Here is a 14,756-nt window from a genome sequence, read left to right as displayed (position 1 = left end):
GATAATGAATACAGTAATAATGAAAGGGTGATATTGAAGACGGTAATGAATGTTCGAAAGATGGGGTGAAAAATTAATACAGTAGTAATGAATGATGGAATGATACAGTGATATTGAATACAGTAATAATGAATGATGGACTGATAGGGTGATATTTAATACAGTAGTAAAGAATGATGGAATGACACAGTGATATTGAATACAGTAATGAATGATGGAATGATACAGTGATAATGAATAAAGTAATAATGAATGATAGGGTGATAATGAATACAGTAATAAAGAATGATGGAATGATATGGTGATAATGAATACAGTAATAAAGAATGATGGAATGATATGGTGATAATGAATTATGTAATTATATGGTGATCATGAATCCGGTAATAATGAATGATAAGGTTATATTGAATACAGTAATAATTGTTGAATGATAGTGTTATTGAATACAGTAATAATGAATGATGGAATGATAGGGTGATAATTAATACAGTAATGAATGATGGAATTATAGGGTGATAATGAATGATGGAATGATAGGGTGATAATGAATACAGTAGTAATGAATGATAGGGTGATAATGAATACAGTAATGAATGATGGAATGATAGGGTGATAATGAATACAGTAATGAATGATGGAATTATAGGGTGATATTGAATACAGTAGTAATGAATGATGGAATGGTACAGTAATAATGAATGATGGAATGATAGGGTGATAATTAATACAGTAATGAATGATAGGGTGATATTGATTACAGTAGTAATGAATGATGGAATGATAGGGTGATATTGAATACAGTAATGAATGATGGAATGATACAGTGATATTGAAGACGGTAATAATGAATGATAGTGCTAATGAATACAGTAATAATGAATGATGGAATGATATGGTGATCATGAATACGGTGATAATGAATGATAAGGTTATATTGAATACAGTAATAATTGTTGAATGATAGTGTTATTGAATACAGTTATAATGAATGATGCAATGATACAGTGATAATGAATACAGTTGTAATGAATGATGGAATGATACGGTGATAATGAATACAGTTATAATGAAAGATGGAATTTTATATTGTGATACTGAATACGGTAATAAAGAAAGATGGAATGATAAGGTGATACTGAATACAGTTATAATGAATGATGAAGTTCTATTGTGATAATGAATACAGTTATAATGAATGATGGAATTATATTGTGATAATGAATATGATAATAAAGAAAGATTGAATGATAGGGTGATAATGAATACAGTTATAATGAATGATGGAATTATATTGTGATAATGAATATGGTAATAAAGATGGAATGATAGGGTGATAATGAATACAGTTATAATGAATGATGGAATTATATTGTGATAATGAATATGGTAATAAAGAAAGATAGAATGATAGGGTGATAATGAATACAGTTATAATGAATGATGGAATTATATTGTGATAATGAATATGGTAATAAAGAAAGATGGAATGATAGGGTGATATTGAAACAACATTGGTCGATTAGGGGCATGCAGATGCTTATAATGAAATGTTGGGGGCATGCAGATGTTTATAATGAAATGTTGGGGGCATGCAGATGCTTATAATGAAATGTTGGGGGCATGCAGATGCTTATAATGAAATGTTGGGGGCATGCAGATGTTTATAATGAAATGTTGGGGGCATGCAGATGCTTATAATGAAATGTTGGGGGCATGCAGATGCTTATAATGAAATGTTGGGGGCATGCAGATGTTTATAATGAAATGTTGGGGGCATGCAGATGCTTATAATGAAATGTTGGGGGCATGCAAATGTTTATAATGAAATGTTGGGGGCATGCAGATGCTTACAATGAAATGTTGGGGGCATGCAGATGCTTATAATGAAATGTTGGGGGCATGCAGATGCTTATAATGAAATGTTGGGGGCATGCAGATACTTACAATGAAATCTTGGGGGCATGCAGATGCTTATAATCAAATGTTGGGGCATGCAGATGCTTATAATGAAATCTTGGGGGCATGCAGATGCTTACAATGAAATGTTGGGGGTATGCAGATGCTTACAATGAAATGTTGGGGGCATGCAGATGCTTACAATGAAATGTTGGGGGTATGCAGATGCTTACAATGAAATGTTGGGGGTATGCAGATACTTACAATGAAATGTTGGGGGTATGCAGATGCTTACAAAGAAATGTTGGGGGCATGCAGATGCTTACAATGAAATGTTGGGGGCATGCAGATGCTTATAATGAAATGTTGGGGGCATGCAGATGCTTATAATGAAATGTTGGGGGCATGCAGATGCTTATAATGAAATGTTGGGGGTATGCAGATGCTTATAATGAGATGTTGGGGGCATGCAGATGCTTATAATGAAATGTTGGGGGCATGCAGATGCTTATAATGAGATGTTGGGGGTATGCAGATGCTTATAATGAAATGTTGGGGGCATGCAGATGCTTATAATGAAATGTTGGGGGCATGCAGATGCTTATAATGAAATGTTGGGGGCATGCAGATGCTTATAATGAAATGTTGGGGGCATGCAGATGCTTATAATGAGATGTTGGGGGTATGCAGATGCTTATAATGAAATGTTGGGGGTATGCAGATGCTTATAATGAGATGTTGGGGGCATGCAGATGCTTATAATGAAATGTTGGGGGTATGCAGATGCTTATAATGAAATGTTGGGGGCATGCAGATGCTTATAATGAGATGTTGGGGGTATGCAGATGCTTATAATGAAATGTTGGGGGCATGCAGATGCTTATAATGAAATGTTAGGGGCATGCAGATGCTTATAATGAAATGTTGGGGGCATGCAGATGCTTATAAGTGAGATGTTTGGAATGAATGGAGTGAGTATGAATGAAAAGATGAGACCTAAATGAAGGAGGTTATGATGAAACCACATGTGAATTATTCCCTCACTGTATGTAAGAATAACAGGACATTGTGTTTCATCTTTCAGAATTCATGGAGACTTATACAGAGTATGAGGACGCTCAGTTATTGGCGCTGCGGCACCTGGCCAGCTACACGGGAGACGGTAAATACGAGTATAGGGTTATCCCGCTGACTCGCTAATTCTGCTATTAATGAGAAATGAGACCTCACAGGGATTCATTTACTTCTGTCATTCAGCTTATTTTGGTTCTGCTGACATTTTAGTTAAGGTCTTAATTAGTCACCTATTCCCTGAAAATCAGCGGCCTATGAACTTCGTGTGTGCGCCTGTATATGAAGATGTATTAGTGAGTATTACAGGATTCTAGGGGTATCATTCCATCTATTTACCCCCATGGCTGGGAGTATATTATTCCTTCTTGGCCAATTAGTGCAGCCTCAGAAAGGCCCCATGTGAGAATAAAAGTACTTTACGTAAAATATATACGGTATGACGTAGCTATAAGGCCGTGAAACAGGAGGGGGAGGGGGGCTTGCTAATGATTCTGATGACGTTACTTAGTGTCAGCTGGTTGTAAAGACCACCATAATAATACAGGCAGTGGTCAGGAGCATGATACAGAAGCCGGGGTTATCCGGTTATTACTGGGTCATATGCCCCCTACATAATAAATTATAGCTCCCTCTCGTCATATACTGTATCCTCATGCTCAGTCTTGTAATGTAAATATGAAGCAATTAGTCACAATTAAAACGTTTCTTTATATTGCAAATATCAACCATTTGTCATAAAGATGGGACAGTGCCATTATGGTCTGCGGCTGATCCTTTCTTCCTCTGTGAGCCCCAGCGAGGAGTGTTCCGCTATGTCTGGGTCACGGCCGCGCTATGATAAGTATTGTCCTGCAGGTATTATGTGTTGTACTGTTGCAGATTCCCTGTACACGGGAGAGATAATACGGCTTGTACGGCAGGCTGTGGTGACACACCGAGATTCCCTCAGTATACAGCGGGAAGGCAACCGAATGCTACATCGTCTGTTATCACAAGGTGAGGAGATGAGGGTGTCTCATTGTACATACCGAGACGGCAATAAATCCGTTATTAATAACACAGAGGCCTAGCGATCAGTGATTCCTAACCCGGCAGCTTTTATCACAGCCTTACGCCCATGCTACAGTGTCTGCAAATACACAGTCTAAGACACAATGTAATAAAAACCACAAAATGGAATTTAACTGAGCCCAAATAATTTCAGTTGGTCAAGTTTTCATTTTTTCCCAATTCCTCAGATGTGTCCAAAGACATCTATCCTCCGTGCACTACACAACGCGGTAGCTCCGTGTGCCTCGGTAGCGCCGAGCCTCTCTTCATGAGACTTATTGATACAGTGATGTGAATAGATACAGTAGCACAGGCAGCTTCTGCTGAGTAAAATGATATTCAGCATGCCTGTGTCCTGTGTGTGACTGCGGGTGTATCTGCATGCCTATGTCCTGTGTGTGACTGCGGCTGTATCTGCATACCTATGTCCTGTGTGTGACTGCGGCTGTATCTTCATACCTATGTTCTGTGTGTGACTGCGGGTGTATCTGCATGCCTATGTCCTGTGTGTGACTGCGGATGTATCTGCATACCTGTATTCTGTGTGTGTGACTGCGGGTGTATCTGCATGCCTATATTCTGTGTGTGTGACTGCGGCTGTATCTGCATGCCTATATTCTGTGTGTGTGACTGCGGCTGTATCTGCATGCCTATATTCTGTGTGTGTGACTGCGGGTGTATCTGCATGCCTATATTCTGTGTGTGACTGCGGGTGTATCTGCATGCCTATATTCTGTGTGTGACTGCGGGTGTATCTGCATGCCTATATTCTGTGTGTGTGACTGCGGGTGTATCTGCATGCCTATGTCCTGTGTGTGACTGCGGCTGTATCTGCATGCCTATATTCTGTGTGTGTGACTGCGGCTGTATCTGCATGCCTATATTCTGTGTGTGTGACTGCGGGTGTATCTGCATGCCTATATTCTGTGTGTGTGTGTGTGTGTGTGTGTGTGACTGCGGCTGTATCTGCATGCCTATATTCTGTGTGTGTGACTGCGGCTGTATCTGCATGCCTATATTCTGTGTGTGACTGCGGCTGTATCTGCATGCCTGTATTCAGTGTGTGACTGCGGGTGTATCTGCATGCCTATATTCTGTGTGTGACTGAGGCTGTATCTGCATGCCTATATTATGTGTGTGACTGCGGGTGTATCTGCATGCCTGTATTGTGTGTGTGTGACTGCGGGTGTATCTGCATGCCTATATTCTGTGTGTGTGTGTGACTGCGGGTGTATCTGCATGCCTATATTCTGTGTGTGTGACTGCGGGTGTATCTGCATGCCTATATTCTGTGTGTGTGACTGAGGCTGTATCTGCATGCCTATATTCTGTGTGTGACTGCGGGTGTATCTGCATGCCTATATTCTGTGTGTGACTGCAGGTGTATCTGCAAGCCTATATTCTGTGTGTGTGTGTGTGTGTGACTGCGGGTGTATGTGCATGTCTATGTTCTGTGTGTGACTGCGGGTGTATCTGCATGCCTATATTCTGTGTGTGACTGCGGGTGTATCTGCATGCCTATATTCTGTGTGTGTGACTGCGGGTGTATCTGCATGCCTATATTCTGTGTGTGTGACTGCGGGTGTATGTGCATGCCTATATTCTGTGTGTGACTGCGGGTGTATCTGCATGCCTATATTCTGTGTGTGTGACTGCGGGTGTATCTGCATGCCTATATTCTGTGTGTGACTGCGGGTGTATCTGCATGCCTATACACATTTATATAATTTATCGCTGAGTCCAAACAATTATTTCTGAGCAGCTGACAAAGATCGTCCTCGCGGATATATCCCAGGCCGCTCCAATGTATATAACTCCTGCAGATTATATGCCAGATAATGCTCTGTGAATAGTATGGATATTAGAGGTCACTGAGACCATATAAAAGCCTGCGGCTGTACACAGGGTACAGACATACATAACAGTGATAGGGTGCCTTATACTACACAACTGTCCCCCATGGTTCTAGTGCTGGAGCGAGGGGACGGTGAGGAGTGTTTGACCAGTCAGGACCTGATCATCAGTCTGCTGGACACTGTCAGGACTTTCCCCGAAGACCCGGGACTGATTTCTGTGACGCTTCGTATGGCGATGATGCTGTCGGTGAGCGGTGAGTCAGCTGTCTAATCGCCGCTATACTCTCAGGTGTTGTACATAAGTTCTGCCTTCTCTTCCCACGCACCAGGTACAGGTGTTGTACATAAGGTCTGCCTTCTCTTCCCACGCACCAGGTACAGGTGTTGTACATAAGGTCTGCCTTCTCTTCCCACGCACCAGGTACAGGTGTTGTACATAAGGTCTGCCTTCTCTTCCCACGCACCAGGTACAGGTGTTGTACACAAGGTCTGCCTTCTCTTCCCACGCACCAGGTACAGGTGTTGTACACAAGGTCTGCCTTCTCTTCCCACGCACCAGGTACAGGTGTTGTACACAAGGTCTGCCTTCTCTTCCCACGCACCAGGTACAGGTGTTGTACACAAGGTCTGCCTTCTCTTCCCACGCACCAGGTACAGGTGTTGTACACAAGGTCTGCCTTCTCTTCCCACGCACCAGGTGCAGGTGTTGTACATAAGGTCTGCCTTCTCTTCCCACGCACCAGGTACAGGTGTTGTACATAAGATCTGCCTTCTCTTCCCACGCACCAGGTGCAGGTGTTGTACACAAGATCTGCCTTCTCTTCCCACGCACCAGGTGCAGGTGTTGTACACAAGGTCTGCCTTCTCTTCCCACGCACCAGGTGCAGGTGTTGTACACAAGGTCTGCCTTCTCTTCCCACGCACCAGGTACAGGTGTTGTACACAAGGTCTGCCTTCTCTTCCCACGCACCAGGTACAGGTGTTGTACACAAGGTCTGCCTTCTCTTCCCACGCACCAGGTACAGGTGTTGTACACAAGGTCTGCCTTCTCTTCCCACGCACCAGGTACAGGTGTTGTACACAAGGTCTGCCTTCTCTTCCCACGCACCAGGTACAGGTGTTGTACACAAGGTCTGCCTTGTCTTCTACACCAGTGGTTCTCAAACTTGGTCCTCGGGACCTCACACAGGTCATGTTTTCCAGGTCACCCAGCAGGTGCACAGGTGTACTCATTACTCACTGACACATTTTAAAAGATTCACTTGTGATTCTGTGAGATCTGGAAAACATGCACTGTGTGGCGTCCTGAGGAATGAGTTTGAGAACCTGTTTTCTCCACTCACCAGAGACCCTCGGGAGGTGCCTCACTTCTCTCGCAGTCTTCTTCTGGCTCCATGTACATGACCCATATAATGATTGTCTTCGGGTTTCTTAGAGGTGGCAGCAGAGGTGCTGGTGAGAGCCGGGTTCCTCTCGGATCTAGTGAGGCTCCTGGAGGGGCCCCTGGAGGATAGAGAGACGTGGATGTCTTGCTGTGCTCTGCTGTGGAGCTTATCTATGATTGGTGAGTACAGAAGCCAAACAGTCCACGGATCCGTTTATATCCACCTATAACTCTGTGGGAAGGGAGGCGTGGGCAGAAAACCTGCCCTGCTGATGGGTGCTATCAGTGCAATAACTGGAGGGTTATGTCTACCACGCTGTCACACCAGGTCAGAAGGGAGGTGCGTCTCTATCTGAGCAGGGACAGTGTGACTGACAGCTTCCTAAACTTGCTCTGCACAAAGCGAGGACCAGTGACATCCCAGCAGCTCCAGTGACTGCAGTCTCAGCTTTGTGACCTTGGTTAGATGGCACTTGGACCTGTGTAACAGAGCTGCAGTGTTGCTGTAATACTGTACTATAACATTATGCTTTGTATATGAGCATTTCAGTTGTGAGGTTTAGTTTTCAGTTACTTAGATTTGAGGACCATCATTCTTCCAGGGGTTTTGGCTCAGTCGTGGTCTCCGCTCAGTTAATGTATCACAAGGTCTTTGCTCTCAGATTGGGTTAGTTTGCACCCCGATACTTCATGGAAAGGTGCAGTTATTCCGCATGGTCCCCATTGCACACAGCTGGGCTAATTACTGCACCAGAAGAAATGTATATTGTAGTGGTCCCTGAGGGCCCGGGTGGGGACATACCGCTCTAAATGACATGTTGGAATACTCTGCAGTTTACTACCTTGTATGAGATCCTGGCTATATCATATATTATATCCTGGTTTGTCACAGAGAACCAGGGAGAGAGTCTGCAACGAGCCGTACCCGTCATCTCCACCCTTATCCAGACACACCTCAGTGACGGAGAGCTGGTGGAGTCGGCCTGCACTGCCCTCTGGACGCTCAGCGCGAAGGGTGGGTCACTCAGTATTCAAATAACAAAACTTGTCAGCTGACCAATGAGCATTTCTTTTAAGTTATGGTGAAACGAAACCAAAAACAGCACCTATAGCACATTGAGGCCCAATCGTAACAGCTCATTCTGTAGATATAACCGCTAGATCAGTGGTTCTCAAACTCTGTCCTCAGGACCCCACACAGGTCACGTTTCCCAGGTCACCCAGCAGGTGCACAGGTGTACTCATTACTGACTGACACATTTTAAAAGATCCACAGGTGGAGCTGATTATTTCACTTGCGATTCTGTGAGGAGACCTGGAAAACATGCCCTGTTTGGGGTTCTCAGGACAGAGTTTGAGAACCTGTGCGCTAGACTCAAAGCAGCAATTAGGTTTTTATTTAACTTAACCTAATTGCCGCTTTAAATCTGATTCTAAATCCGGGTAAACGAGCAAATCGGTGCCTCTTACATTTATGTGTCAGATCCGTCTATTTGTACGTGTGAGCGCGGTACGTGAGATACCGCGCTCCCTACTGTAAGTTATACCTTTTGTAAAAGTATGTAGCAAATGTAAAACTTTATTTAATGGCTCCTAATTAACGTAATCAAATATTTTCTTGCCTAAAAGGGTGAGCAGGGACCAGAATCCGTACTTACGGTGCAACGTCATACACTCAGCCAATCAAATACTGAGGCTATTCTGATAAGGTCCAATAGGCAGATGCAGCAGTTTTTATACGTCCTGACGGAGCGACAATTGCGACTTACCAGCTTGTCATTCGCAGGTCACGTGACAGAGGAACAAGTTGAAAATATAACTTTGTTGCTTCTGGAATCCCTACGAACACACAAGGAGCGTCCGCTTCTGGCTAAGAATGTTTGTTTGGCACTGACGAGCCTGGTGCTGAAGTCAGGTATTGCTGCCACCATCATCATCATACTTTCCATCCCAGGGGCAAAGGCAGCATTTCTAGAGGGGGGATCCTGACTGCTTGATTTTAGACCAAGTGTTGATGATTGTTTGAGCTTTCTGGTGTACTGGAAACCCCCCCCATGTCTACCCATTAAGAGGGTCTATGATAAACTGGGCGACTCGCTAACAATCCTGGATATTTTAATTGCTGTAAATGTTTTGTTTGGCAGAGTTGTGTGTGTACCGGCTGCTGGTGCCCATCGCAGGGAAAAGCGCTCTTTCCGTGATGAAAGATCTCTACAAGCTACACGCGGAGGACCCAGACGTCGTGGAGAATATCTGTCTGCTGCTCAGCGAGATGGCTCATTACGGTACAAAGATGAGTTATTAATGTGATTCCAGGCATAAAAGCACAGCCGAGTATCCTGGCTCTATAGAAACTAATACTGAATAATAACATATACCCTGTAGCCTGAGGCAAAACACCTGGGGCTGTATTTACTAAGCGGTGGGTTTCCAAAGCTGATAATCTGCAGGATTTAAAGACGGCAATAGTATTATATGTATTATTATTATTGCTGGGTTAAAGCCGCCAGCTTTGAGTCCGTCCATTTGTCACAGGTTAATGTCCCCAACTTGGAATATAGTGTATCTAGTACAACAGCTGCCGTTCATTTTACTTCTCAATTCAGCCCCCCACCCCAAATGAAGACCCAGGTGACTCTCTATAAAGCCCAATTTATGGCGTCTATGGATCTGTAACAATGTGCTGCTGGTAGCTATGGATGGACATAATCTGCCATTGCCCAGAGTCGCTCTCCGCCTTCGGTAACACAGAAGGTGGGGGGAAATGTTATGTACATCCCGCTGTTGTTTTGTGCTATACTGTGCAGTCAGCTGTGACAATGTATCTTCTGCAGGAAGTATATGTCCTGAGTTACAGTCACACCAAGTGGGTCAGCTGATGCATGAAATCAAAGAGCGCTACGAGTCTCTGGAGGTACGGAACATTTATCAGAGTATTCTCCAATACTAAATGCGCTCACATATGGCGCCATTGTTACTCGCTGTATCCTCTATGAAACATTACAATTTTTTTTTTTTTTGAAAATAAAGTTATAATTGTGTCTACAGGTGTCCAATGTCCAATAACAATGATATTAGGACAGATTCACTGAAATACATTCAGTTGGGGGCTCTAGGGCACATAACATAACCCACTGACAAGCCCAACCGTTTGCACAGAACCGATTAAGTGACACAAATAGATAGTCAGGTCCATAAATATTGGGACATTGACAGAATTTTCATATTTTGGCCTCTATTCACCACCACAATGGCTTTGAAATGAAACAAACAAGATGTGATTTACCTGCAGACTTTCAGATTTTATTTGAGGGTAATTACATCCAAATCAGGTGATCGGTGTAGGAATTACAACGGTTTCTATATGTGCCTCCCACTTTTTAAGGGGCCAAAAGTAATGGGACAAACTAAACAATCCTAAATCTAACTTTCACTTTTTAATACTTTGTTGCAAATCCTTTGCAGTCAATTACAGCCTGAAGTCTGGAACGCATAGACATCACCAGACGCTGGGTTTCATCCCTGGTGATGCTCTGCCAGGCCTCTACTGCAAATGTCTTCAGTTCCTGCTTGTTCTTGGGGCATTTTCCCTTCAGTTTTGTCTTCATAAAGTGAAATGCATGCTCAATCGGATTCAGGTGAGGGGATTGACTTGACCATCGCATAACATTCCACTTTTTAGCCTTAAAAAACTCTTTGGTTGCTTTTGCAGTATGCTTCGGGTCATTGTCCATCTGCACTGTGAAGCGCCATCCAATGAGTTCTGAAGCATTTGACTGAATATGAGCATATAATATTGCCCGAAACACTTCAGAATTCATTCTGCTGCTTTTGTCAGCAGTCACATCATCAATAAATACAAGGGAACCAGTTCCATTGGCAGCAATACATGCCCACGCCATGACACTACCACCACCATGCTTCACTGATGAGGTGGTATGTTTTGGATCATGAGCAGTTCCTTTCCTTCTCCATACTCTTCTCTTCCCATCACTCTGGTACAAGTTGATCTTTGTCTCATCTGTCCATAGAATGTTGTTCCAGAACTGTAATGGCTTTTTTAGATGTTGTTTGGCAAACTCTAATCTAGTCTTTCTGTTTTTGTGGCTCACCAATGGTTTACATCTTGTGGTGAACCCTCTATATTCACTCTTGTGAAGTCTTCTCTTGATTGTTGACTTTGACACATATACACCTTCCCCCTGGAGAGTGTTATTGATTAGGCCAACTGTTGTGAAGGGGTTTTTCTTCACCGGGGAAATAATTCTTCTGTCATCCACCACAGTTGTTTTCCGTGGTCTTCCGGGTCTTTTGGTGTTGCTGAGCTCTCCGGTGCGTTCTTTCTTTTTAAGAATGTTCCAAATAGTTGATTTGGCCACACCTAATGTTTTTGCTATCTCTCTGATGGGTTTGTTATGATTTTTCAGCCTAATGATGGCTTCACTGATAGTGACAGCTCTTTGGATCTCATATTGAGAGTCGACAGCAACTGATTCCAAATGCAAATGTCACACCTAGAATCAACTCCCGACCTTTTACCTGCTTAATTGATAATGAAATAACGAGGGAATAGCCCACACCTGTCCATGAAATAGCTTTTGAGTTGATAGTCCCATTACTTTTGGCCCCTTAAAAAGTGGGAGGCACATATAGAAACCGTTGTAATTCCTACAACGTTCACCTGATTTGGATGTAATTACCCTCAAATTATATCTGAAAGTCTGCAGGTAAAGCACATCTTGTTTGTTTCATTTCAAAGCCATTGTGGTGGTGACTAGAGGCCAAAATATGAAAATATGTCCCAATATTTATGCACCTGACTGTATACACACATATATATTTATATAGGTTTACATATGGGGGGAGCGGTGTTCTAAAAGAATTGTAGTGTTACATATGGAGGTCAGATACCTTTATTGTAAGAGTAGGCAGTATTTCCCTGTGTGCATTGCAGCGTTGTCTGTCCAGCTGCTAATATGCTCCCTCGATCTGGATGCGCCAAACCGTAAGTGGGAACCATAACCTTCAGCGTGAAAGTCCCAGTCACTGAGTCCTTAGCACATGACCTACTTGTATTGTTATACTGTGTCCCCCAGCAAAATGCTATCATCTATTTGGCAAATGGTGACGGTATGGTCAGGAAATGACCCGCCTCCTGCGCTATAAACCTGACTCTTGTTTCTATTGTTAGGAAATAATTACCCTCGCAGACTGCACTCTCTCCCGGCTGGGCAATGAAGGTAATAATCAGCCTATAGCAAAATGTAATGCTTACCGTGCCCTGTACAGGGGGGAACTGTTGTATATGACGATTCATTTGCTGGAGTTCTCTATAAGGATTTTGCATTTCATTTAATAAGTAAAATGGCTCAAACATTGACCTGACCAGCAGCACTGATACACACGTGTCCGCATACATCTATCCTCCGTGTGCTAGACATAACGCGGGAGCGCCGTGTGACTCTGTAGCACTTAGCGTCTTTTCGTGTGACTTTCTACCTTCAAATGCGTCTTTTTCGCACATGCAGCTCCTGCTAATTACCTGATGTGCAGCGTGCCTACCCCATATTACTCAGCAGGGCGCTGCTTGTGCTACCTAGTCACATCGCTGTGAATAAAAAGTCGCACGAAAAGACGCTCAGTGCTACAGAGTCATGGCATAGGGCGACTGGAAGGGCTGTTCAGCGCACATTAGGAGGTTAGATGTAGGAGAACACATCTGTAAGTCATTAGCAGAGCTGCTGAGGTTCTGGCCCCTGACTATACTTTTATTGTAGCCCATATTGTACCTTCATGATGCACCTTAGTGAGCGAAATAGAGTCGTTCAGGTTTTTCCCATCTTCCTGCAGATGTAGCTCCTCCTGTAGTGTGTGGCGCTGGCTCCCATGGGCACAGCTGGTGGTGCGCTGGGAGGACAATCTGGGCACATGGCTGCAGAACTGAAGCATTTGCAGTACACATGGAAAGCGCTGTGTGAATTAGGCCCATAGACAGCAATTTAGAGTAGATTACACTTTGCACCTGTCCTCAGATGGCAGCCATTTTGTGTCCTGGCCCAAACCAATATTGATCATTTTACTAGGAACATACTGTGGTACAGCACACAAAATGGCTGCCTCCGCTTATATTTTACACCAGATTCTCAAACTTAATCCTTAAGGACAGGTTCAGGTTTTAGAGACATCCATGCTTGACCACAGGTGACTTAATTAGTAACTCAGTCAATTTTATTTGACCACCTGTGCTCAACCATGGATCTCTCTACAACTTGTATTGTTAAGCTGCCACACACTAGACCAACTTGCATCCAACCAGCCAACTAGGTGATTGGTTGGAATGAGAATCTGGTAATGTATGAAAGTAAATGACAATCAGCAATTTGCTCACAAACGCCGGAAAATGAACAAAAACTGTTGTTTGAACAAATTGTTTAGATCAAACATTTAACAAACTTGTCTGACGCCATTTTCATCTGTTTTCTGGCATTTAGGAGCAAATTGCTGATCATCAGTTACTCCCATACATTACCAGATTCTCATTCCAACCAATCAACAAGTTGGCTGGTTGGATGCAAGTTGGTCTAGTGTGTGGCCAGCTTTTAGGATGCCTTGAGGAGCTCTGTTTTATACCCCATCATTTAATAAAACGGTGACATATACATCCTATAAACAGCGCTCGGTGTGGGTAACAAGCCCATAACTAAGTTTTGGTAATAACTCCTATACATTAGAATACTGGGTGATGTGTATAGCGTGTTTAATCATTCTTTAGTCACCAGCAGCGACCGTGAGAAACAGATTTGCTCCCATTATACAGGACAGTATTACCCTATGGCACCATGTGTCATTATCTCACCATTACTTATAGAGAATGATATTATATATATCTCATACTGTATACAGGCACAATAGGACAGTATTACCCTATAGCACCATGTATCATTATCTCACCATTACTTATAGAGAATGATATTATATCTCTCATACTGTATACAGGCACAATAGGACAGCATTACCCTATAGCACCATGTATCATTATCTCACCATTACTTATAATATCATTCTCTATATATCTCATACTGTATACAGGCACAATAGGACAGCATTACCCTATGGCACCATGTATCATTATCTCACCATTACTTATAGAGAATGATATTATATCTCATACTGTATACAGGCACAATAGGACAGCATTACCCTATGGCACCATGTATCATTATCTCACCATTACTTATAATATCATTCTCTATATATCTCATACTGTATACAGGCACAATAGGACAGCATTACCCTATGGCACCATGTATCATTATCTCACCATTACTTATAGAGAATGATATTATATCTCATACTGTATACAGGCACAATAGGACAGCATTACCCTATGGCACCATGTATCATTATCTCACCATTACTTATAGAGAATGATATTATATCTCATACTGTATACAGGCACAATAGGACAGCATTACCCTATGGCACCATGTATC

The 14,756-nt window shown here is 42.9% G+C and overlaps 1 protein-coding gene across 2 annotated transcripts in view; it reads left to right on the top strand.

Annotated features, from left to right (window-relative positions):
* STKLD1 (serine/threonine kinase like domain containing 1) overlaps nucleotides 1–14,756 on the top strand; it is a 48,166-nt gene that overhangs the window by 29,034 nt on the left and 4,376 nt on the right. For both annotated transcript variants that reach the window (XM_088461418.1, XM_088461417.1), the window contains 9 exons: nucleotides 2,984–3,061; nucleotides 3,853–3,969; nucleotides 5,993–6,133; nucleotides 7,315–7,443; nucleotides 8,156–8,278; nucleotides 9,050–9,178; nucleotides 9,408–9,548; nucleotides 10,098–10,177; nucleotides 12,455–12,503. In XM_088461418.1, coding sequence (XP_088317544.1) covers nucleotides 2,984–3,061; nucleotides 3,853–3,969; nucleotides 5,993–6,133; nucleotides 7,315–7,443; nucleotides 8,156–8,278; nucleotides 9,050–9,178; nucleotides 9,408–9,548; nucleotides 10,098–10,177; nucleotides 12,455–12,503 — 987 coding nt within the window. The remainder of the gene's footprint in view (nucleotides 1–2,983; nucleotides 3,062–3,852; nucleotides 3,970–5,992; nucleotides 6,134–7,314; nucleotides 7,444–8,155; nucleotides 8,279–9,049; nucleotides 9,179–9,407; nucleotides 9,549–10,097; nucleotides 10,178–12,454; nucleotides 12,504–14,756) is intronic.

This window comes from Taudactylus pleione, unplaced genomic scaffold (genome assembly GCF_031769625.1).
Source record: "Taudactylus pleione unplaced genomic scaffold, aTauple2 ptg001045l, whole genome shotgun sequence".
Classification (NCBI taxonomy): Eukaryota; Metazoa; Chordata; class Amphibia; order Anura; family Myobatrachidae; genus Taudactylus; species Taudactylus pleione.
Note: the sequence above shows the minus strand (reverse complement) of the source record. Positions and strands in the feature narration are given on the sequence as shown.